Source organism: Melospiza georgiana, chromosome 4 (assembly GCF_028018845.1).
Source record: "Melospiza georgiana isolate bMelGeo1 chromosome 4, bMelGeo1.pri, whole genome shotgun sequence".
Classification (NCBI taxonomy): Eukaryota; Metazoa; Chordata; class Aves; order Passeriformes; family Passerellidae; genus Melospiza; species Melospiza georgiana.
In genome coordinates this window covers 20,928,124-20,951,205 of record NC_080433.1, presented here as the reverse complement: position 1 = coordinate 20,951,205, position 23,082 = coordinate 20,928,124, and the positions used below count along the sequence as shown (strand labels likewise).

The following is a 23,082-nucleotide window of genomic DNA, read 5'->3' as shown; positions in this document are numbered from 1 at the left end:
ACACTAATGAGCACCTGAAAGGTTAAATAAACCTCTCTGGCTGATGTTAGGTCTCAGGTTATAACCTTGGCAACTTGTCCTTTGATGTTTTCTTTTTCTCCCCTTCTCCTTGGAAGCATTCATCTCAGAGTCCTGTCCTGGCTTGGATAGGGATCTACATGGGAACCTCTTTTCCATCTGCTGTTGTGTTGACTTAGGCTGCTAAGAGCTGCTAGAGTTCAAGCTAGAGCTTTTTACTATAGACTGGCCACAAAAGCTTTAGCTTATTTTAATTTTTCTGGTTCCACTTCTCTAGAATAAGATGAAGTGTCTATTCTACATATGTGTGTGATTTATTATATGTAATGTTAATGAGGGATCTATCCTCTTTGACTGTGGCAACTGCACATTTCACTAGTGCACAGGTGGCCTTAATATTTCTGCTTTGTGGGTTTCTTCTTCTATCTTTAACTTCTGTAATCCTTGTGTTTTGTGGTTTACAAGATTTTTTGTCATTGGGAAATATGTTGAATTGGTGTCGGGGTCCAAACGTTACACCAGAAGAAATATCCTTTCTTTGTCAAATGTCTGCATTGTGAAATCTTCACATTAGTCTGTGGTTTTACTCTGAAATTGGCTGTGGGACAATGAAATACTGTTCAAGACATTCTCTGCTCTCAGGCTCTGTTTGCAGTCCTGTCCTAGCAATAACCACACTACCTTTTTATTGCTGTCTGAAGCAGCATGGGGTGGACAGGGGGACTTCAGTTCTCCTTTGGTTCTCTGTCACCCGTGAGGCAGTTCCTTCTCTTCCCACTTGTAGAATGGCTCTTCATTTAGCTGTGTCCACAGCTGCTCTACGTGGGAATGCCTCCACTCAAAGTAGGCAAGCAATATTGATTTATATTGATTTATACTGATTTATACTGGTAGAGAACTTGCCCTGTTGCCCTGAAACCATACTCTTACCCTGGAGCTGCCTGCTCATGTTTGTCATGCTTTAAGAGTTATGATATGGGGGTCACGAGGAGGTTGACTTGACTTAAAACTTTTAGATTGAAATTGCTTGGAGAAGCATTATGTAGAATTAAGCATAATTTTCCTTGGAAACTGAGTAAACTCAATCCAGGAGCTGTTGAGAGGCAATACATGTGGGACCACAAAGTGCCATTTTTCCTAAGCCACCCTTCAAAGCACACTGCAGACTCAGCCAGCCCTGAGTGCTGTGTGCACATTTCACTGGCTCAGAAATGTATGTAATGTAGCTATTTTGTTCAAATTGCTGCAAACTCCAAACTCCCCTCATCAAGGAAGTTGATCTACACAAAGTGTTGAGTTCTTGCACTGGAGACAGAGCTAGAGCTTTTCAATTAGAGGTAACCTTCAAGTGAACCAAGGTGCACCTTTTTCTTCCAAGTACAGCCCAACTAAAACATTTTACCCTAAGCTGGGGTTTGGTTTGAGGGGAAATGAGGTAACCTTGGAAATACCATGGAAGTGAAATCTGGTCTCACTTAATAGTATCAGAGCAGTTCTAATAGGCCTCAGATATCTGCATTGTGAAATCCTACACCTTAATTAAAATCAAGGGGGGGGGGCATCTTCTCTAACAAAGACATACTTTTTTATGTTCAGTATTCATTGAAGTAATTACAGGTTAACAAAAATAAAGAGCATTAAACAGAATGTCAAAATATGTCTGTTCCTCACAGTTGCTCCGTTTTAACTCTCATCTCCTCTGATGTCACAATTTAATTAGGTATCTCAGTCACTATAGAGTTTTCCAGACAAGATCTGAATTTGTAATCTACAAATCAGCAGAGCTCAGTTGCCATCCTCTGTATTTCATTCATTTAACACAGTGCAGAAAAGTGAAAATGAGGTTCACCATGCACTTTCTCTGAGGCAGCTTTATGAGATACTGAATAAAAGTGTCCAGCTGTGAAATTTAGTTTTAACAGCTGATTATGCTTTTCTACACCAAAAGTGAGGTGATCAGTTACTGATGGTCACCTTCAGACCTGCACACAGATAAGCATCTAATCAACCTGGGGTTAAAGAAGCCTTTTCTCTGCCTTTTTCTATGGGCAAGGATTTTCAGAGATTTTCACAAATGATAGTCTGTGGTAACCCTAAATGAACTTAATTTGAAAAATCTTTCCAGCTTTTTCTGTCTTTGGGTCTGCCAAAGACACCATTTAAGTTGGTTGGGTAAAACAGCATTATTTGTGAATATCTGATAAGGAGAGAGATGAAATTTTTACTCCTACCGAGACCTCTTATTTCATAGGTGCCAGGTGAAAGTGCTCTCCTGAGGACAAAAGCCATAATACAGACTTGGAATGAATAACTCATCATTTTGCATTCTCTTCTCGCTGGTCCTATGCTCCTAGTTCTATTTTTTAGGGATGTTTTGCTCTGCTGATTGGAGGGGGAGGCAGAGATTCAACAGCATGGTTGAAAATGTTGGAAAATCTCACCATTGTAACTGTTTGAGAGGAGTCATCTCTCAGTTCCTGTCCATCTCTACACTTGCACTCTGCCTTGTTTTGTACCCTACAATGCACAACCAGGCCCATCAGATAGCAGGAAATCCATGTCTGCTGGGAAATCAACATGTTTCAGCTTCAGCTGTTAGCTTGCTGCTTCAGTATCGTATGTTTTTGACTCTGAATGAGCAAGGTATGCTTTTCTGAGTGTTGTGGAACTGTGTGTTGAGAAGTTGGGATGTGAACAGGCCTGGCTAAGAGCAGGGTTTTTGGTTTGACATCAATGTAACTTGAATCACAGAGTCTAAGCCATGATTCCAGACTGCAGCTGAGGAGTTAAGCCCCTTCAATGTGCCTCATTGAAGACAGGGAGATGGTTTATCCCAGCCTTTGCAAGGGCTGTCTTCCAAGCCTGCCTATGGCAGAGCTGGTGATGATGTCGGCTTGGGTTGGTGAACTGCATCCAGCTGAAGTGGTCACAGAGTGCCAAAGAAACCATGGCACTATCCTGAAAATGGAAGAGAGAAAACAAGAGTGGGTAGATCCTGAAGAAGAGGATGAGTCCATTCTGGAAGTGTCAACCCATGAGAAACTTTCTGCTCATGGTGCCAGAGGAAGGGATGCTGAGTGCCAGTCAACATCTCCTTCTGTCCATTCCTAGAACGTGAAGCTGTGGTTCCCCTCACCACATTGCCCCTAAATTAAGAGTCAGCAGCAATTCCCCCTTTTGTTTGTGCTAGCCTGCCTTTTCTAGAGAAGCCACATAGTAGGCAGAAGAGGATAGCTGGTAGAGGGTCTCATTCTTGCAGAGAAGAGAAACATTAGAAAATGAAGGACTTGGGAGCAAAAGGATTTTAAGAGTTCTAAAAAGGATGTGCCTTTCCCAGCTCTCTTATCTCAGGTGTATTTGTGTATTTTGGATGTATGTAAAGTGTTGGTGGCTTTTAGAGGTGACCGGTTCTCTCGCTGTGTGGATTTGGGATCCATATACTGCTGGTTTGGGCCTTTCCCAGACTGTGTCTATACAACATTGGTGCCAGTGGTTTTGTCTGCCTTTTATGGAGTAGCATGTGGCTGGGATCTTCTCCTTCTGCTCTGAAGAAGACTGATTGCAGAAACTCTTCTCTCCTTTTCTTTCTTTTCCACTGAACTTTGTCGTTACCTCTCTTAATCACGTCTGACACTTTCATCATCAGATTTCCTTGTATCCTGTATTTGCAAATTTGCAAAATTTTGCTTACAGTAATCACAAGAGGCAGTCTCTGAGTGCAGTTGTGTCCTCCTGCTGGAATATTCTGGATTGGATACTGCTGTCCACATCCTGTGTCCACTGCTGTCTGGTATGGCCAGAGTACTCCAAATTCCATGTGTAGGCATTGGGTTGGTTTGACTCAAGCAGGCACAGCTGCCTGTGACAGTTTCCACGTAGCCTGTGGGATGTTTCACATCCACCCACCTCAAATTAATTTTGTTTGGTTGCAGCGCATTTTGGCTGACCTGAACTGCCCCACACATGTGTGCACTTCATGCTTTTGGAACTCAGCTTTGCCTGCAAAAGAAATTAAAAAGGAGGCAAATGGAAGTAAAGTTCATTGAAATATTAACAAGTCATTTTGTCTTCTGCTGGTTTTCATCAGGGTAAAAAAGAACAGCAAAACCACAACAAAAATAGCAATGAAATTACTATGGGGGGCTGCAAACATAATAGTGATAGAGTTCACTTAGCTGTGGTGGTTTCTTTTATGTGATAATATCGAGGTGTTTTATTTCTCCCCTGTGAGGTAGATCACTATTAGCCACAATTTGTAGTGTGCCCCATGTGGAGGCTGGGGAGGAGAGTTGGTGCCTCAGAGGTTACACGAGGCCGTGGAAGACCCAGCAACAGAATCCAAAGCGTCTGGACCACCCAGGGACCTGCTCATGTACCACAAGCCATCAGGGAAAGATTAACTCTAAACCCTTTTGGTTGCTCTGCACGGTATAATTGTCTAAATGAAATCAATGAATACTTGATTTGAGAGTCTCCCATTGCTCCATCCCTGCTGTTCCTAATGTTTGTTAACAGATTGCTTTGTGGCAGAGTGCAAAGGTGCCGCTCTATAAAACTGTAATGACTTCTGGAAAGGAAGTTGCCCTGTGTATTGCAGAAAGCACCATTCAGTTTTGATTGGAACATGGGGAGCTGAGGAGTTGTTATTGCTTTTAGTACAGCTACTTGGAATAAAAATTTCTGCTCAGTTATAGTTAAGATGACATTTCCTTTTTCCCTGCTTTTTTCTCTCCTTGTTTACTGGTGGAGTTGGAATGTTCTCCTTTGCCCTGGCCAGGGAGCTGGCACATGGTGAGGTCCTGGCACACCAAGGAAGAGGAGCTCCCTTTCTGTCTCCTGTGCTCCTCTGTCTGTCACCCATCCTGTTTGCTACTCCCTTGACTCTCTCTTGGCTGTTTTTTCTCAGTCCTTGGGGGGTTTTCTTGTCAGTCCCCAGCCAGCTTTTTTATCCTTTCTTGCTCTCTAAGCAGCAACTGAAGTGTTTGGTGAGCTGACTGGGTTATCCCTGGTGAGGGGGTTTGGTGGTGCCAGATCTCACACTGCCTGGCTCTGGGAGCCAAGGGGACTAAAGAGGAAGAGATTGAGGCTGTAAATGAGCCCCAGTTGCACAAGCCTCTTGGCACAGCAAGGTGAGACTCATCTGAGCATTATTTTGCTGTTGCTGCAAGTTACATTTTGTCACAATTTCCCCTGGTGAAAGACCACTGGCCTTTGGGCTGGCAACCCGCACTGCAGGTGTGTGGTTACTGACAGGGTAGGGGTGAAGATAATTTGCAGCACATCTCCCAGATGTCACACCTTGGGCATCAGGCACAAACACTCTCACCTCCCTTCCCCCAGGGGCTGTTGTTCATTCACTTCCAGGCCTGTGCAGCGGCCTCCCTGCCCTGACAGGCTCGAGGGGGAGTGAGGCAAGGGCAGAGAGGGCTCTGTGCAGTGTGACAGAGCTTACAGGCATGTCCACACCCAGCTCCCTCCCAAAACAAGCCCCAGTCCCCAGCACACTCCTGGTGCTGCCTGACCCAGTGCCCTCTCCCTGCCAGGAGTGCCCCAGCACATGCCAGCCTCACTGCTGCCCTGCAGCTGGGAGAACAACTGAGAGAATTGCTACAAGCATAATAATTATTTCAAGAATTTTGTTTCTATTTTTTAGATGTTTGTAATGCTTAGTAGTAATTCTATAAATGTAAGTTGTATCAAGGCACAGGAGCTATTTGTGCTCTTTGTGTCTTTGTTTCTGCTTCTCAGCCAGTTATCCAGTGCTTTTTGTAGTATTCCATCAACCTTTCCTAGGAAATCACGTGTTTGACACTTAGCCTGTGAACTGACTCTTCTTGAAAAGCCTGATTGCTTACAGGACACTAAACCTCACTCCTTTAGATCTCTTTATACAGTTCTAGTCATAAAATGTCACCTTTACCCCCCTCTGCTGCGCCCCACCATGTTTGGCAGTTTTCAGATACTGAGGAGTGAAATAAATCTCTCCAAATTTGGGGGTCTCCAACCTGGTATCTCTAGCTTGTATTTCTTGTACTTTTTTCTTCTATTTCTTGTCCTTTTGGGGGCTTCAGCAAAGCCTGGTGTAATCAGCAGGAATTTTGACAACCATCTCAGCTGTGTACTGGGTAAGACCTCATGCCTTGGATGAGAACTTGAGAGGCCCCTGCAGTTTGCAAGTTACAACCAAGGACTGGCACATCCTTATTAAAATATGGAGGGGCTCTGTGGTTTACAGAAATATTGAAAAGGGGAGAAAAACTTTCTCTTTTTAAGCAATTTTTCCACATGCACACATATATTCACACACTGGTATTTTGGCAAACCAATCTACTATACCACGTCAGTGAGTTAATGACAGGCTGCTGAAATGAGTTCACAGCTTTAAATCAGTCTTTTCTTTAGCAGCATTTAAATAACTTCATTCTTGTTCAAGGTAATCTTGGCTATAAAACTATAGGCCTGCAGGAAACCCATATATTAATTGCAAAAGCTGGGTCTGCTGTGGTTTTCCACACTGCTGATCATATATGGCATCCCAGATGAGTAGCAGATCTGATTTTATAGTCATGTTGTGTCAGGAGTTTAGACTGAGTATTACTTGTAATTCTGTCATTTATCTCTACTGTTTCTTTATTAATGTCTTCAGCGTTCTTGGTCTGTCCTCAATCTTTCACATTTTGTACTGATGCTTTATTACAGTGTTTTCCAAATTTTTTAAGTAAAAATCTTTCAAGATGAACAGCAGTTCTTCCTTGGGAGCTGACTGAAAGCCAAATGATCTTTATTCATATAGCTATTGCCTTGCACATCCCCTCTTTGGAAATCACTGTTCCATTATGTGCTATTGCTTCTTGTCCCTACACGCCTTGATGAGCAGTAAAATACAGTGTTGACATTTAAAATATTGTCACTGGCATGGCTGATGTGTGAGTGAGTGAGTGAGTGAGGGAGTTTTCTCCACAATGGTGATTTTTCTGGGGCTCTTTGCAAATTCAGGCTCTAGTGATGGTTATTTTTTTTTGTATCAGTTACATTTGCAGTGTATTTTTGAGGTGTATTTTTGAGCTTTGCTTTGCAAACATAAATGGAACTGTTCTTCTCATTGTAGTTGCTCTCAGCCATGTCCATCCCATGCCATGTCCTCCAGCTGCCCCAAGAGGTTTGTACAGCACACTGGATATAACACTTTACTGCATCACAGCAGTTAAATATGAAAAAAAATCACTCAGAGCTTGCATGGCCTTTATCTGCCATGCACAAACTCTCACCTAGGGTGTATTATAAACTTGGATAAGCTGTCAGTATTTGAGGTTCACAGTTTGTCACTTCATTGTTGTTTTCATTGCTGTGTCTTTGATCTCACAAAAAGCTGTGCCCTGGTCAAGGCATCTGTTGACACAGTCCCCTGGCCCACGTGGGCCTCTGAGCTCGTTAAGGGGCGAAAGAAGGTTCATGAGAGCAGAGCTTCAGAAAACACCGTGGATGCCAAATAACAGCACTCCTAAAGCTGTTCTGTGTCATACTGTGGGCCTCTGCTTCGGATCTGAGCTCTCTCAGATTGCTGTCCACAACGTTCTTTCATCAGTGTGGCTGTGGCAATACAGAAATATTAGCAGTAGCTATTGTTGTGTCGATGTAGAGGAATCCATCCTGTGTAGAAACTGAGATATGAGCAGAAAATTGATGGGCCCTTTGCCCTGGGCTTACTGTCTGAATGTCTGGAAGGTAAGTGGATATTGAGAGATTTGGAAGCTGAGAGAAATGAAGTTATGAGTGAAGAAGATTCAGCTTTACCAGCTGAAGATTGCTGGTGCCTTTAGGAAGGTTCCCCATCTGAAATGTGCTGCAGCTCCTCCAGCTTGGTCAGAAATCCCTCGTTGTTTCTGATTTGTCTTTTCTGGCAGTGGAGGGGCTGGAACAGAAAATCCTGGCTTGTTCTTCAGGTCACTTTGTCCAGTGGCTGTGCTGGACTTTGTCCAGCTGTGCAGTGCTAGTTCTGTTCACACATCAGCGCGGGACAGTCAGAAAGCACAGTGCAGATCACCAAATACACACTGTTTTAAAGAGCATGGCTGCTGTTCATGTGAAACCTGATAGCAAAATAGGCTCAATCTCAAATCCCCAGCAGGCTCTGAACACTCTGTTCTAGCCAGTCCCATCAGAGCATGAGAGGTTGACATTGTTTTCCCTTCTACTCCATGTAATAAGGGAATTTCTGTTACTGATACTTATCAAGAGAGACTTCTACAGTAAAAGTTATGGACAGTTCAAGGCATATCAGGAAGCAATATCTAGAGTTTTATATGGTTTACAAATGGCATTTCCAATTCTGAATCTGTAGCAGGTCCCTTACTCCAAGCTGGCATAGTTTTAATAAGAAGAATTCTCCATATGTCCTTGACTTGTCATTTGTTAGAAAACTGAAAATCTTAATGGTTCACATTGGAGAAATAAAGGTCAATATACAGGCAAAGTTCCTCTGTATTACAGAAGATAATAAAAGGGGAATATATTTGCTCCTGGTTATGCTAATTCATCACTCCAAGCACGGTGTGATTGCATTCTGTCTAGTCAGTGCTCTTCTTCATATCTTAAAGAAGAGATATAGCCAAAGTAAAGGGCACTTGGAGATAGACAGGGAAAATAATTGAGTCACAGAGAGTCTTCTGTTTGAGGAGGGATGGGAAGGATAGGGATTGTTTTAATTTAAAGAAGAGACAAATAAAAGAGAACGTGACAGTAGTGTACAGAATGATGAATGATACAGAGAAGGTAAACTGGGCACTCTTGCTTGCCCTTTTGTAAGTACAGAAGCAGAGGGACATCCAATAAAGCAGAAAGGCAAAAGTAATAACACTGTTGAAAGGGCATTTTTAAACAGTAACTATCTTGTTTCTAATGGCTCGTCTTCTTTCTCCATGATTCTGGAGCATGTCTTGAGGGGCATGCACGGACCTCTAGGAGATGAATTCAAGTTGCCTTGCTAAGCAGTTGTTGTGGTCATGCTGCAAAAGCTGATGGTTGGATCAGATTATTTGGCTTGTGTGAGGGGGAACAACTTGTCAAATAGTCTTAAAGAACCTTTTTAGTCTCAAAAATAAGTGGAAGTTTAGGTAAAGACATTGATGTGTGTAATGATACTATCCATGCATTTGCTATATAGAGTAAAAAAGTAACTATTCAGGACAGAAATCTACTACTGATGGAAGGAATATTCCTCTGCAGTTAACCCCCATGTCATTTCTTTGCTGGTCTCCCTGAATATCTGCTCATGACACTTTTATAAAATGCTGATGTTGTACCACATTGGCTTGGGCTATGCTGTCAGGACCAAACAGACTTCTGTCCCCAAGGAAGTTGCTGGAATCACATTTATTCTTCCTGAATATCTCTTTCTGATATTCTCTTACTTTTGCATGTTCCATTTTTTATTCATCTTTATTTAATAAGTTTGTATTGAGATCCAGAAGAAAAATTATTTTGATCAGTAGATTCTAGGGAACTTCAATAAATGGACTAAATTGTATATGTACCTCTCCCCTGCCTTTTTGTTAAAAAAAAAGGGAGATAATGAGAAATGCAAATTCCAGATGAGAGAGATCATGTGCTGGTTGCATTATTACAGTATCTGTTTGGATCCATTGTTACTTTTAGACTTCATTCCTGTCAGGCTTTTTGTAGCTGTGCAATTATTTTATAATTCCTCACCAGGCTGTGCTATTTCATGTAGCACAATCCCAGCCCACCTGTGGTGATCATCACTTCAAAGCCCCGGTTCCTGTGGTCATTTTGAGTGTGTGCCTGCCTCATTTCTAATGGTCTGTTGTGGTAATGTCAGCTGTGATGCTTCAGCCCTGGATCACATCTCTGAGGTGGCTTTTCCTCTCTTTCCTGCTGCAGTTTTTCCCATCTTAAAACAGGTGAAACACCTCAGCTATTCTGGATGGAATGTACTTGCTATGATGTAGGGAAAATTGAATTTTTAGTAATTTCCTTATGCCTTATAATTAGGTCTTTGTTTCTCAATCATTTACAGGACATCATAAATGCATTTGCCAACACCTTTCTTTTTAAACTTTATACAGCAAAGGAGCATTTAAAACATCTACTACTCAACATATTTCAGATGTATTTTATCAACCATGTGAAGTGTGTAATTTGTAAAAGTTTATAGAAGATACATGATGGTGTGTATGTGTGTATGTATCTATTTGCTGTGTATGTAAACTGTACAGTTAAGGATATATTTGCCTGGTGCTACAGTCCAGCTTGCTCAGAAATAGTTACAGCCCTGGAATACCAACCTACAACCTAGTTTAGCCATTTGAAGTCACTGAGAAATTAATTGTAAATGTAATTTAGTATTCAGAGGTATGCAAATTTTATGTCTAAACTCAAGTGAAAAGAAGCATTCAGTCTAATTTTTTGGCATTTGTCAAAAGCCTTCCAAAAACCATCCAGGCTGCAGACTAAGCTGCCTTTCATAAATCTCAACTGAGGACTTTCTGCTGACTTTTTAAGACTAAATTATTTCTATTGTTCTCGAGTAATTACATTTTTGTTGTTATCTGTGGAAAGAGCCCCACTGGTTTGAGCATGTAAGTATATGGGAATGGGGGAAGGAGGATTTGTGTTAGTTGAGATGATAAAACTGAAAACATAGCAGGACATAAATCAGATTTTTCTTCTTTTTCTAGTTGGCTTGTCACAATAAAACATTGCAACAGATGCTGAAGCCAGGGTCAGATCCAGATGAAGGAGATGAAGCCTTGAGGTTTTATGCCAAACATACGGCACAGATAGAGGTAAAGGATTGCTCTCCAGAAGATGGACTGTGAGACAAGTCTGCATCTTGTGTGGGGTGTACCTCCTCTCCTTAGGCCTCCAAACAGGGTTATTTTTGAGGAGAAGGTTGAATAATATGCTTTTTGCTGGGGAAGATAAAGGAATACATCTGTATTAGAAGTGGCTCCAAACCATCATTTCACAGTAGCTTTCCTGTGTGTTACCAAACATGTTTTGTTAGGGAAATAATGACTGTGGACAGGAGCTGTGTCATGAAGTCAAGAATTGTCCTGTATGGTACATCACTCAAGTAAATAATCATGAGTTTCAAAGCCACTGATTCTGGCTGGTCAGATTAAAACTCTGGGTGGAGTACAAAGAGGTTTTGAAGTGGTGTAGACATTCAATATGGCTTTTGTTTAAAATACCAAGGCTTGGCCTGCTTCAGCAGTTCTGTTCTCTATTTTAAACTTTACACCTGCCATGGGTTGGACTTAGATAGAGGTCCACAGAGGTATCCCACCACAGGATGGGTGGAAGATCCACAGCCTTGGTTGTCCAGAGGGCAGCTCAGTGCTTCTCTTAATGTATTTTAATACTTTGGCTGCTGCTGAGATCTCTCTTAGCAATTATCAGCCAGTTTATCTGGGTAGCTTGTAAATTTAGGCATTAAACAAGCACTATGGTCAACTTTTATGTGGCCAATAGCTTCTTCTAGAAAAGTGAAACTCAACCCAGCATTGCTGCTATACAAAATAGATAACTGCTTGTCTTGGAAAGCAGTCCTAGACCTGTTTGGTGTTTCAGATATTATCTCCCCTACATTAATGTATCTCACTTGTTTGTTTTGAAATTCAAATAGTGGTGTTTTGTTATTTTCACCAGTGACTGCACAGAGGCATGGCTGTAGGAGTCTAAAAGGGTTTTCTACCCATTTCTGTATTTTTAGTAATGCAGAGTCAGCGATCAGAATGGTGAAGCAATTTTGATGGTAGTGTGGTGAGATGAAATAAAATCTAGCTCGCTCACCAGTAGCTTGGTAGGTGCTGAAATGCAAACAATTCAAAACCTTGGGTTTTGTCAGGTAAAAAGATAAAGACTGACAAGATATGGGTGCTGCCTGAGTGGTATTTTTGCATGTTCACCTTTACAATTTATCCCATCATAGAAATAGATTCAATATGAGAAAAGCATTTTGTAATCAGAGCAGAAAGCCTCTGAACTTCTTTACTTTTTACTGGGTCACATTTGTTTCAATTTGCTGACAAATTGAAGCATTCTGAATTACAACATTTTTTATATTTGGCAAAGCCTGAACCTAGGTTTTTCTTGAGACATATTTGCCACCTTATTCAGGCAGGCTTTTGAAAATAAAAGCAGCTTTACTCTGTTTTGGGGCTGATTGGTCCAACTTTATTGTAATGTTCAAATAATTAATGCATTCATTTGTAAATAAAAGGGGAGCTGTGAACAAGAAAAGACATGACAAAATGATTGGATAGTCATTGACTGTGGCAAAAATGTGCATTTTATTTATAGATTGTTCGCCACGATAGAACAATGGAAAAGATTGTCTTTCCTGTCCCCAATATTTGTGAGTTCCTCACTCGGGAATCCAAAAGTCGGGTGTTCAATACAACAGAGAGAGATGAACAAGGGAGCAAAGTCAATGACTTTTTCCAGCAGACTGAGGATCTGTACAACGAGATGAAATGGCAAAAGAAAATTAGAAGTAAGTGCTTTGAAGTAATTTGAAAAAAATAGCTTCATTATGCTAAAACCTTGCTTTTAAACCTTCAAATACTTGCATTTTAATGATACACTGTTCTCTGTTCACTCTGACACTACAACAGGCAAAACTGTTCTGGGCTTGAGAGTGCAGGTCTGCTGAGACACTTGCATGCCACCATAAAAAAAAGTGTAATATGGAGCAGTTATTAATGTGTTCAAGATGATGTTTTGGACTCCAAAAGTTAAACTGAGGGATGGAAGAACTGGGTGTAGTTCTACTAGTCTTGATAGTGTTGCACCTAATTAAACCAAGGCCCCTAATATTTAACAAAAACATGTGTAGCTGCATATTTGAGGTTTGCAGATTCCTGAAAGGCCATTAAAAGACTCGTAAATGTCAGTAACTTAAAAACATCTCTCACCAGAACCTCAGCTGCTTTAAATCTGCCCAGCTCCCATGGAGTCAGTGCCCCTCTGCCAGTCCGCACCACCTGGCATGACTGGGCTGCAGGGTGTCCCAGTTTGCCCATACTGGTGCGTGGCCCATGGTACTGGGGAGGCACCGGTGTGGCCTTGAGCCGCTTGGTCAAGATCATGGGGGACAGGTCAAAGTAGGGCCACCAAGAGGAGGGGCAGGGAAGCCCCAGCAGGTACCCTGAATGTCTTTAGCTCCCTGGTGGGCGCTGCAGCTGCTGGCCCTTGGCAGGGATGGGGCTATTGCCAATGTGCCTGCATGAGGAGGCTCCTGCCAGCTCAGCCATGTCAACTCTGCCCTTGGCTTTTGGAGAAGAAAGTTGTATTTTATATATCATAGAATCACAGAATGGTGTGGGTTGGGAGGGACCCTAAAGATCACACAGTTCCACCCCCCCCCTACCATGGGCAGGGACATCTTCCACTATCCCAGCTTGCTCCAAGCCCCATCCAGCCTGGCCTTGGACACTGCCAGGGATGGGGCACCCACAGCTGCTCTGGGCACCCTGTGCCAGGGCCTCAGCACCCTCACAGGGAACAATTTCTTCCTAATATTCAATCTAAACCTACCCTTAGTTTGAAGCCATTACCCCTTGTCCTGTCACTCCAGGCCCTCCTAAAGAGAGACTCTTTAGGCTCCCTTCAGGCACTGGAATGCTGCAATGAGGTCACCCCAAAACCTTCTCTTTTCCAGGCTGAATATATGTAAAAATGGCTAAAAGTGATCCCTTCATTCGCTGCTAAAATGCAGATGTTCTTGGAGTGTCACACATTAACTGCTCACAGCAGCTGATCAGGAAAGGAGGAAGGAATAGAGTCTAGAGCAGCAGGATAGTCAGAGCAGTGTGGGAGCATCCTGAATGTGATGGAAACATGGATGTTATTGGAATTTCTTATATGTCAATTCTCAGGCTTTAATTTTCAGCAGCGGCAAAGTCTTGTGACAAACTAGTGACAAACTGACCAGAATAGAAGTTGAAAAATACATGATTTCAGAATCTGCAGAATATTTGGCAATAAAAGTCATTGTATTGTAGAAAAATTACTTCAGTAAAAAAATCGTATCTGGGGGTTTTGCATTAGAAACACAAATAAAAGAGCCAACCCAACAGTTAGATAGACCAGACCTGCCTAATGCTATGAACAAATAAAATGGGTTTATTTTTATTCAGAGCATAAATGTCTTAATTCCCTTCATCAGTGGAATTGCCCGCAAGTCTCCATGTTAGGGTTTTTTTATTGTTTGAAAAGATAATTCAGGTTGAAGCTGGGTTCATTCTTTAGCCAAGTGTCTGTTAGCATGAAGTCTGTGCTGCTTAAATTGACAGGAGCCATTTTTGCAGTGGCTCCAAATGCTTAAATCTCAGCAGTCACCAGCACAAGGTTATCACAGTGAAATCTGAATATTCACCTAATTGCTATTAAAGACTATTTGGTCTAAAGCCTGAGGAAGTCACATGCAGTTGAAGGAATCTGCTGTTTATAAAAACTTCACTGGGTGCTCTGCATACTTGCAGGAAGTTTTCAGTACCTTAAAATCTAGTTAATAGGGATGTATCATGTGTGAAACCTCTCTGACCAGAGATGTTTCTACACTATTGCACATAGGATCTTGTTTCAAATGTTCATTTAAACGTATTTTAGTGCATTAATATATATGAAGTGCTTGCCTGAGTTTTAGCACACTCTGATCTTGTTGCTGACCTTCTTGCTGAGCCATGTATGTGGCTCTGGACAAAAATTCAACCCTGTTTTGCCCCTTTTTAGTCTTTTCTAATGAGGCTGTAGGATCTTTGGGATATAATAACTATTTCTGTGTGTTTGTACGACACTTCACATACAAAGATCATGGCTTGTTTGAGTCCTTTGAAGCAGGAGTACAGAGCTGTTTGTCAGCAGGTGACCATGGGCTTCTGAGCATCACACAGGAAATAGTCAGCTTTTCTAGAAACAAAACGCAGGCAGACCAAATTTTGCCTGCTTCCCAAGCAGATCAAACTGTTTTTAGTTTGACAGAGGTGGGGAAAATGCTGCAGTTCTGAAACCATGCCTATTCCATGGTTCTTTGCCTATGTCATTGGTGCACTTGTTCCAAGTAGGTCATCTGGATGGTACATTCTGGGTGTTCTGGTTGACTGGCATTCAGAGTGCTAAAATCTATTTGTTTGCTTGGTTTTATGTCCCCATGCACAGAAGCTGCAGATTCAGATGCAGCTGAAAAGACTCCCTTGCTAAATATCCAGGCCTAAAATCTTACCAGAGGCAAAACTCCAGTATATATAAACTGTATTGTGATCTGTGGATTAAAGGCTCTGCTTGAAACTTTGTTTTATGGCAAATTTATGTTTAATATTTGTCTATTTTAGTTTATTTTTAAGATCTGCATATTTTCTACATTAATCTGTATTTAATTCCATTGGGGCCATTGGTGATTGAGTTTCTGCTTGCTTTCAGCTTATTGACTGCTGCTTTTCTCCCTTTCTAGATAATCCAGCCCTGTTTTGGTTCTCCAGACACATCTCTCTCTGGGGAAGCATTTCCTTCAACCTTGCTGTATTCATCAATTTAGCAGTTGCTCTCTTCTACCCTTTTGGAGATGATGGAGATGAAGGCAAGTAGAGTTTGGTCTTATTTTTTGTTTTAATTTTAGCTGCTTTCATTTCTAAGGTAACAAATAAAGCTGCATTTTCAGGTGCAGTGATATCTGGAAGCCATTTAGTGTCTCCTAAGTAGGTGCCAGATGTTGTCTGAAATGTGGTGGTTGATCTGTGTGTCACGTGGCCCACACAATGCAGAGCAGAATGGACAGAGCATAAGCTGGAGATTATCTAGATGATCTCAGCTAATTTTTTTATATTGCCATATTGCAGTGTCCTACTGCACACATTTAGCTGCAGCTTCTGAACTGAAGGAGGATTCCTGGCAGCAGAAAGATAGATTCCTTAAGGCTGACCAAATTGAATGACTTGCAGTCTTGAAAACATATGGAAGAGAATTATTTGAAAACTAGCTTGTTGGCTTTTGACTGTATTGTTTATTGGGATAAAAGGGCATAACTTTTGCAGAGGAGAAATGCATTATGTAAAAATACTATTAAAGCTTATGATTCTGTCTCTGCATCATCCCATGCCACAGGAAATATTTAATGAAGTTTTTTATTTGCTATAAATGCAGCAGACTAGCAGGAGGCCTCTTTGAAGCCCAAACAAGCTTAATTGGGATAAAGGACACTAAATAGTTTAGAATACTGGTAATGGGAGCAGAGCCATTCACCTCTGGGCCTTTGATTCGTGGCCAGTCAGTAATGTGACTGAAAGTCACCTCTGTCTGATGGCATGTGAACTGGGCTGGTGGAAGCAGTCCAGCTTCTAGTAGATACATGTGCTTTTCACAAACACCACAGCTGGCACCAGCAAACATTCCTGCTGCCTGGTGGAACAGAAAGGCGGCAGATTAAAATATATTGGCACGGGGACCATGCTGCCCTGGCAGCCCACGGGGTGGTCTCTGCAGGTCACAGCTCAGGCAGCTCCACAGCCTCAGGGAGTGAGGCAGAGTTTGCAGGGCTGTGCCCTGGAGAAGGGAAGCATCTTGTGCATTGTAAACTGGGGAGTCACTCAGAGCATGTTAGAGCCCGCGGAGGATGGGAGGAGAAGTAAAGGGTTAAAAATAAACCTTTTAAGCTACTAAATTTTAGCTAATCTATACTCGTGGAAATCCTCTAGTCTGCAATCAGTAGGTATTAATACTTATTCTGAACTGCAGATTTATATGGCATTAGTTTAAGTGGCCCCAGTAATCCAGTGACAGCTCATTTCAGGATTCCAGCTCCTGGTGCTTGTAAAGCCAAAGTGACTCCTGAGCAATAAGGAATAGGTGTGGCCAAACCAGATTAGCAGGTCATGAGGCAGTTCCTTACTTCCAGCCTCCCTCTCCACCAAAGCCTCATCCAACAGCTGGAGTTTGTCTCCCATTTTTCCCCTTCACCCCGTGTAAATCCACCTCTGTTCACCTGTCTGAGGTGCCTGGGCTGATCTAATCATCCCAAAATGCTGCCTTTTAGTAGGCACTTGCAGTTCTTATGTAATAGGATTTAGGCAAGTCTGCTCCTGCTGAAGGCCGTTCCTGAAGGGAGCCTAAAAGAAAGAAAGGAGACAAGAGCATGTGGTGACAGGACAAGGGGGAATGGCTTCAAGCTGACAGAGAGCAGGTTTAGTTTAGATATTAGAAAAAAACTCTTCCCTGTGAGGGTGCTGAGGCCCTGGCACAGGGTGCCCAGAGAAGCTGTGGCTGCCCCACCCCTGGCAGTGTCCAAGACCAGGTTGAATGGGGCTTGGAGCAACCTGGGATAGTGCAAGGTGTTCTTGTCCATGGCAGGGAGAATGGAAATTGTTGATCTCTGAGGTCCCTTCCAACCCAAGCCATGATTCTGTGAAGACTCCTTGCCTCTGCAAGGAGTGGGTGCCTGTCTGCACATGGTGCTGGTGTGGGTCCTGCAACCTGAAATTGCTGGACCTGCAGTAGGGAAAAAGGAAAATGGTTTGTGAAAGAACCACAGAGAACTTTGGCCTTGTCTTTCAGATGGGCTTGAAAGTAATTTTTTTTAGGATCCATTAAAAGTTTCCAAATCTTGTTGGCAAAGAAGTTCTCTGATAGAGCTGACCTTGAACCTCCCACCACGGATAGAAACACTCCTGAACTTTGGAAAAGTTCGGATGCCATCTGAATGTTGAGGCTAGGGCCTGGTCTCATTGTTTTCTAATCCCAGCGATGCTGCTCAGCTGTGTATCTGTTGCCAAAGAGATTCCTATTGTGAGTCTAGCTAAATTTTCTATTCCCTTCTCCCCCGTCACTGACCTCTCAGTTCATCCCATAACAATAGAAGTCAGTGTACAAGTGTGACAGTGCCCTGAGATCTGAATGTGCTTTTTATATCCCAGCAGCATGGTGTGTTTCCAGAGCTTTAAGCAGAGGGGAGAGGGAAAACAGGGGCATCGCTCAAGGCTCGGGGAGCGCCTGGAGCCAGCATCTTGCAGAGCAGCAGGGATGGGCAGTGCGGGCGGCGGGAGCCGGGCCCCGCTGCGTGCCCGGAGCCGAGCGCGGCCTGAGCGCTGAGGGCCCTGCTCGGGCTCATCCCGATGTGCCCAGCGCTGCCCGGGCCTATCCCGCTGTGCCCGGGCTGATCCCGCTGTGCCCAGCGCTCGGCTCCCTGCCCGGGCTGATCCCGCTGTGTCCAGCGCTGCTCGGGCCCATCCCGATGTGCCCAGCGCTGCCCGGGCCGATCCCGCTGTGCCCGGCTCCCCGCTCCCTGCCCGGGCCGATCCCCCTGTTCCCAGCGCTGCCAGGGCCGTTCCCGCCGTGCCCAGCTCCCCGCTCACAGCCCGGGCCGATCCCGCTGTGCCCAGCGCTGCCCGGGCCGATCCCGCTGTGCCCAGCGCTGTCCGCACCCATCCCTCGGTGCCCAGCTCCCCGCTCCCAGCCCGGGCCGATCCCGCTGTGCCCAGCTCCCCGCTCCCAGCCCGGGCTGATCCCGCTGTGCCCAGCTCCCCGCTCCCAGCCCGGGCCGATCCCGCTGTGCCCAGCGCTGCTCGGGCCGATCCCGCCGTGCCCAGCTCCCCGCTCCCTGCCCGGGCCGATCCGCTGTGCCCAGCGGTGCCCGGGCTGATCCCGCTGTGCCCAGCTCCCCGCTCCCTGCCCGGGCCGATCCCGCTGTGCCCAGCTCCCCGCTCCCAGCCCGGGCCGATCCCGCTGTGCCCAGCTCCCCGCTCCCTGCCCGGGCCGATCCCGCCGTGCCCAGCTCCCCGCTCCCTGCCCGGGCCGATCCCGCCGTGCCCAGCTCCCCGCTCCCAGCCCGGGCCGATCCCGCTGTGCCCAGCTCCCTGCTCCCTGCCCGGGCCGATCCCGCCGTGCCCAGCTCCCCGCTCCCTGCCCGGGCCGATCCCGCTGTGCCCAGCGCTCCGCTGCCCTGCAGAGGCGGAGGCTCCCGCGGAACAGCCGCGGCCCTTCGGGAGGTCGCCGCTTTTTCGGGAGCCGCGGCTGGAAACGTGGCACTGCAGCGCGCTGCCACTTGCCGTGCTGCCCCCAGGACCGGCTATTTCTGTAGCTGAGCAATCATGGAATCAGAGCGGAGGGGCCCTAATGATCCCTGAAGGAGGGAGCTGATTAGTGGCTTGCTCCAGGAGAAGGGTAAACTGTTCCATCTCTGAGCACTCCCTGGATTTTAATGGAAATTTCATTAGCTGTTCGTATTATTACCTGTGCGAAAAGCAACAATACTCTGAGAATAATAGCTCCTGCTGCAATTAGGACAAGCCGTGGTCAGCAGTTGTGATGCATGAATCACGCTTTTGTTAGCTCTGCTGGCAAAGGAATTGATCTTTTGGATCCGTTTCTTGGTGAAAAATGGAGTCTCCAAAGATGCCTTTCTCAAATCTCCCTTTCTCCTCTGCACAGGCACGCTCTCACCGTTGTTTTCCGTGCTCCTCTGGATAGCAGTGGCGTTTTGCACAGCAATGCTGTTTTTCATCTCCAAGCCTGTTGGCATTCGACCCTTTTTGGTGTCTGTTATTCTCAGGTCTATATATACTATAGGGCTCGGTCCTACCTTGATACTCCTTGGTGCTGCTAATGTAAGTACTTCAAAAGCAACCAGAATTTCCCTTTCAGCAGAAGGAAAGATATTAAGGGTCTCTTATATAAAAAAACTCATTTGATTAGAGCTGTGCAAAAACTTTTTTTTCTGGTTTATTGCTTAAGCAAAAAAAATAAATAATTTCCAGTCATCCTGAAACAGCAGTGTCGGCGAAGTGGGAAACTAAGAAAAAAGTTGGTTTAGTTTTGTGCATATGCAAATATTTTAAAAACGAAAACAACATGAAATTTAAAGAAATATTGCTGCATAAGGGCAATAAAATCTACAGTTTCTCACGTTAAAAGAATAATTTTCTCTACCAATACTCTCACCACTACTGACACAAATTTGTGAAATGTTTCTGAGACCTTAAATATATTTTCAGGAAGAAAAGAGTTTTCAAAGTTAAAAATTCTCTCAGCCCTTTGCCAGATCTCAACTTAGCCATGAATAAGTCTGCATGCTTACTGAGCTTGGTAAGATACACAGTCGTGCTCACAAGTCATCTATTTAAATTTCTGCCTGACTGCTACAGCTCTATTTCACCCCAGCACGAAGTATTGGGCTGTTTGCCACCAGTTCTGTATGTGAGAATTTCACATACTGAAAAATACCCAGACATATAGTCACAGGTAAAGGCAAGTAAGCAGCACTTGCTCGTGTCAAACTGGGGAGCAAAGGAGTCATGTTGAGTCCTCATTCCTTGTCCTGGACTGCCAGAGAGATGAGGTGAGACCCTTTCCTGTTCACTGCTGCTTGTGTGCAGGCAAAGCTCAGGAGCCATGGAGAATCTGATGCTGTTGTTTAAATGTTATACTTCCAAAATGTCCTCAGTTCTGAGGGGTTTTTTTAGATATTTTAAATTGAAGAACATGATCTGAAGGAAATAGATCTCACACACACACCCCCCACACACACGCTTTCTGTTGTGTTACTATTGTTCTCTTATAGTAGCATACCTAGCTGCTCTTACAGAGTCTCGGGTCCAAACTCAGAATTGCTGGGAGTTCCCCAGCTGGATTTTAATGCCTTGTGACATTAACCCTGCCCACCTATTCACTAATGTTATAGGAATAAATCACAATGTGATGAGGCACAGTGCAGAGTTGGAGAGGTGATGTACTTCCACTCACCCTCACGGGCTCATTCCCAGCGTGCTGTCAGAGCTGGATTTCCCTCGCCTCACTCCAGTTATCTAAAGGTTGTGCATTTAGTCAAACCAACCTATCTAGACAGCAGCCCAAACAATAAATACCAGGATTTTTCTGAGGCATAAACCTAGCCTTTGTTCCCCCCCACAGCTCTGTAACAAAATCGTGTTCCTGGTGAGCTTTGTGGGGAACCGTGGGACCTTCACCCGCGGCTACAGAGCGGTCATCATGGACATGGCTTTTCTCTACCACGTGGCTTATGTCCTGGTCTGCATGCTGGGCCTCTGTGTGCACGAGTTCTTCTACAGCTTCCTGGTAAGTACGTGCTGCTGTGGAGGGGAAAACTGCAAAAATAGAAAATACCGTTACCCTGCAGCTGTCTTCAATTTCTTCCTGACAATCAAGCCAAATCATGTGTATTTTTAGCATGCCGTTGTGTTGCTGCCCCTTAGGAGCTGCTGTTTTTATTAGAACCTGTTTCTGTTAGGACTTATTTTATCTGTTTTAGAGCTGAAAGTTTGTTCCTTTCTTCTCAGACAGTCATCACCCAGCCCACTCCTTTTTCTCAACTTTCTCTATATTCTGTGTCCAACGTTCCTGTGCCTTCTGTCAGTCCTAACATTTTGGGGGCACTTGTCCAGGGGTGTGTGCATCATACCTGTACCAAAGGATCCCATTCCTCATCCCCAATACATTTTTAACAAATTACTTAGAAATGGGGATGGAATGCCTTTGGTGTAGCAGGAAGATTCATCACTTGAAATGTTTCTCACTTCATTTTCTTTTGTTGCCATTTTCCAGATGGAATGCCTTTTAATAATGTGGTACAGGTGCAGTGAAAATGAATCACACAAAATTATGCTAAACTCCACTAACTGCTCCCTTCATGCTGAGCAGCAGTAAAAGGTGTTTCAGTGCTCTTGTTTGCTAATCCTTTTGCTCTATAGTGGAACATGTGAAACTTGTAGGGACACTAACTAAATTGTGGTCATTACCTTTCCTGTTGTATTTTTTCTCAGCTTCCTGAATAGTGGTGAACTCAGCATTTCAAAGATATGTTAAGCACACTAAAATTTTCAGGAGTTCAGTGCTAACTCAGGTAGAGTTCCTGTTGATGTCAGACTTTCCAGATTTTGACACTAAAGTCTGCTTCAAAGTTTGGGAATATTTCTAAGGAGCCGAGATTGTGGCTGTAGGTGCAGAACCCTCTTGAAATGGATGTAACTCTCCGGCTTAAAAAATGCACAATTTTTTTTTGCTATTCTTTCAATGAGTCAGGTGATCTCTGTCTTAAAATACTTTGCAAAGTGTCAAGCAGCTTAAGAAACATTTTACTGTACTGTACATGTACTTACTTTTTTTCAGTGCTATTGACCAATGTCCATGATTCATGGAGTTTAGTCACATACTCAGGTTGCTTCCAGGTGTTCACTTAGTAGTGGATGTAGTCTAAACTCTAATATTTGTTCATAACTGTCTCCCCTCTTTCTTTATTATTAATCCTTTCACAAGGCTGTCGATTTCAGATCTTATAAATTGTGGCTAATACCTTCTTCTGTGGAGCATTTTGATAAATCATAGTGTGTCTCTTTATATCTGTAATCTGAGTGTTTTGAAGTAGAAATGCATACATTATAGATAAGGTCCAAAGCACTATAGAACATCAAGAAAATTGTAGGAGGAAAAAAGTTAAAGGTTCTTGTAAAGCTCCTGTCACATTTAATTGCTGGTTTAGGCTTTTGACATTTAAAGCTATATTATCTTAATATATAGATTTCTTTACATTTAAATACCAGGAAACCATATAGTGCAGGGTAGAGAAGAACAGAAGTTTCTAGTCTTATCCAAACAGTGACGTGAATTTAATTTTGTCCAAAGAAGAGGTGGTTCCAGTCCTTCAACATGTGACATTTACATGGTGCCATGAGCTCTAAGAAAGTTTACAAATATGTAAACACTTCCATGAGTGTATTTTTGAGTTGCAGCCCGTGCATGTTTGTCAGATGAGAGATAACATGAAAAATTATTTTGTGGATATATATCCATAGTATGAAGGCCCTGTTTAAATTTTAATCTAGCCTGGTTTTAAACATGGGGAAACAACAGATCTTGATGGTAAGTGTTGTACATCTCTGAATCAGGCTCAAATATATTTTGTGGATTTTGCTATAATTAATTTTAAAATATAAAGTTCTGTGCTGGATTTCCTCCTCCATAAGCATGACCAATTTCGCTGAGATCAATGTGAGTTTATGAAGCTGAGAATGTAGAACATGGCTCGATGCATGTTTC

The 23,082-nt window shown here is 43.6% G+C and overlaps 1 protein-coding gene across 1 annotated transcript in view; it reads left to right on the top strand.

Moving 5' to 3' along the window:
• ITPR2 (inositol 1,4,5-trisphosphate receptor type 2) overlaps positions 1-23,082 on the top strand; it is a 241,951-nt gene that overhangs the window by 186,879 nt on the left and 31,990 nt on the right. Inside the window, exons 46-50 of the mRNA XM_058022044.1 lie at positions 10,716-10,823; positions 12,343-12,535; positions 15,494-15,619; positions 19,462-19,637; positions 20,941-21,105. Of these exons, the coding sequence (XP_057878027.1) occupies positions 10,716-10,823; positions 12,343-12,535; positions 15,494-15,619; positions 19,462-19,637; positions 20,941-21,105 (768 nt within the window). The remainder of the gene's footprint in view (positions 1-10,715; positions 10,824-12,342; positions 12,536-15,493; positions 15,620-19,461; positions 19,638-20,940; positions 21,106-23,082) is intronic.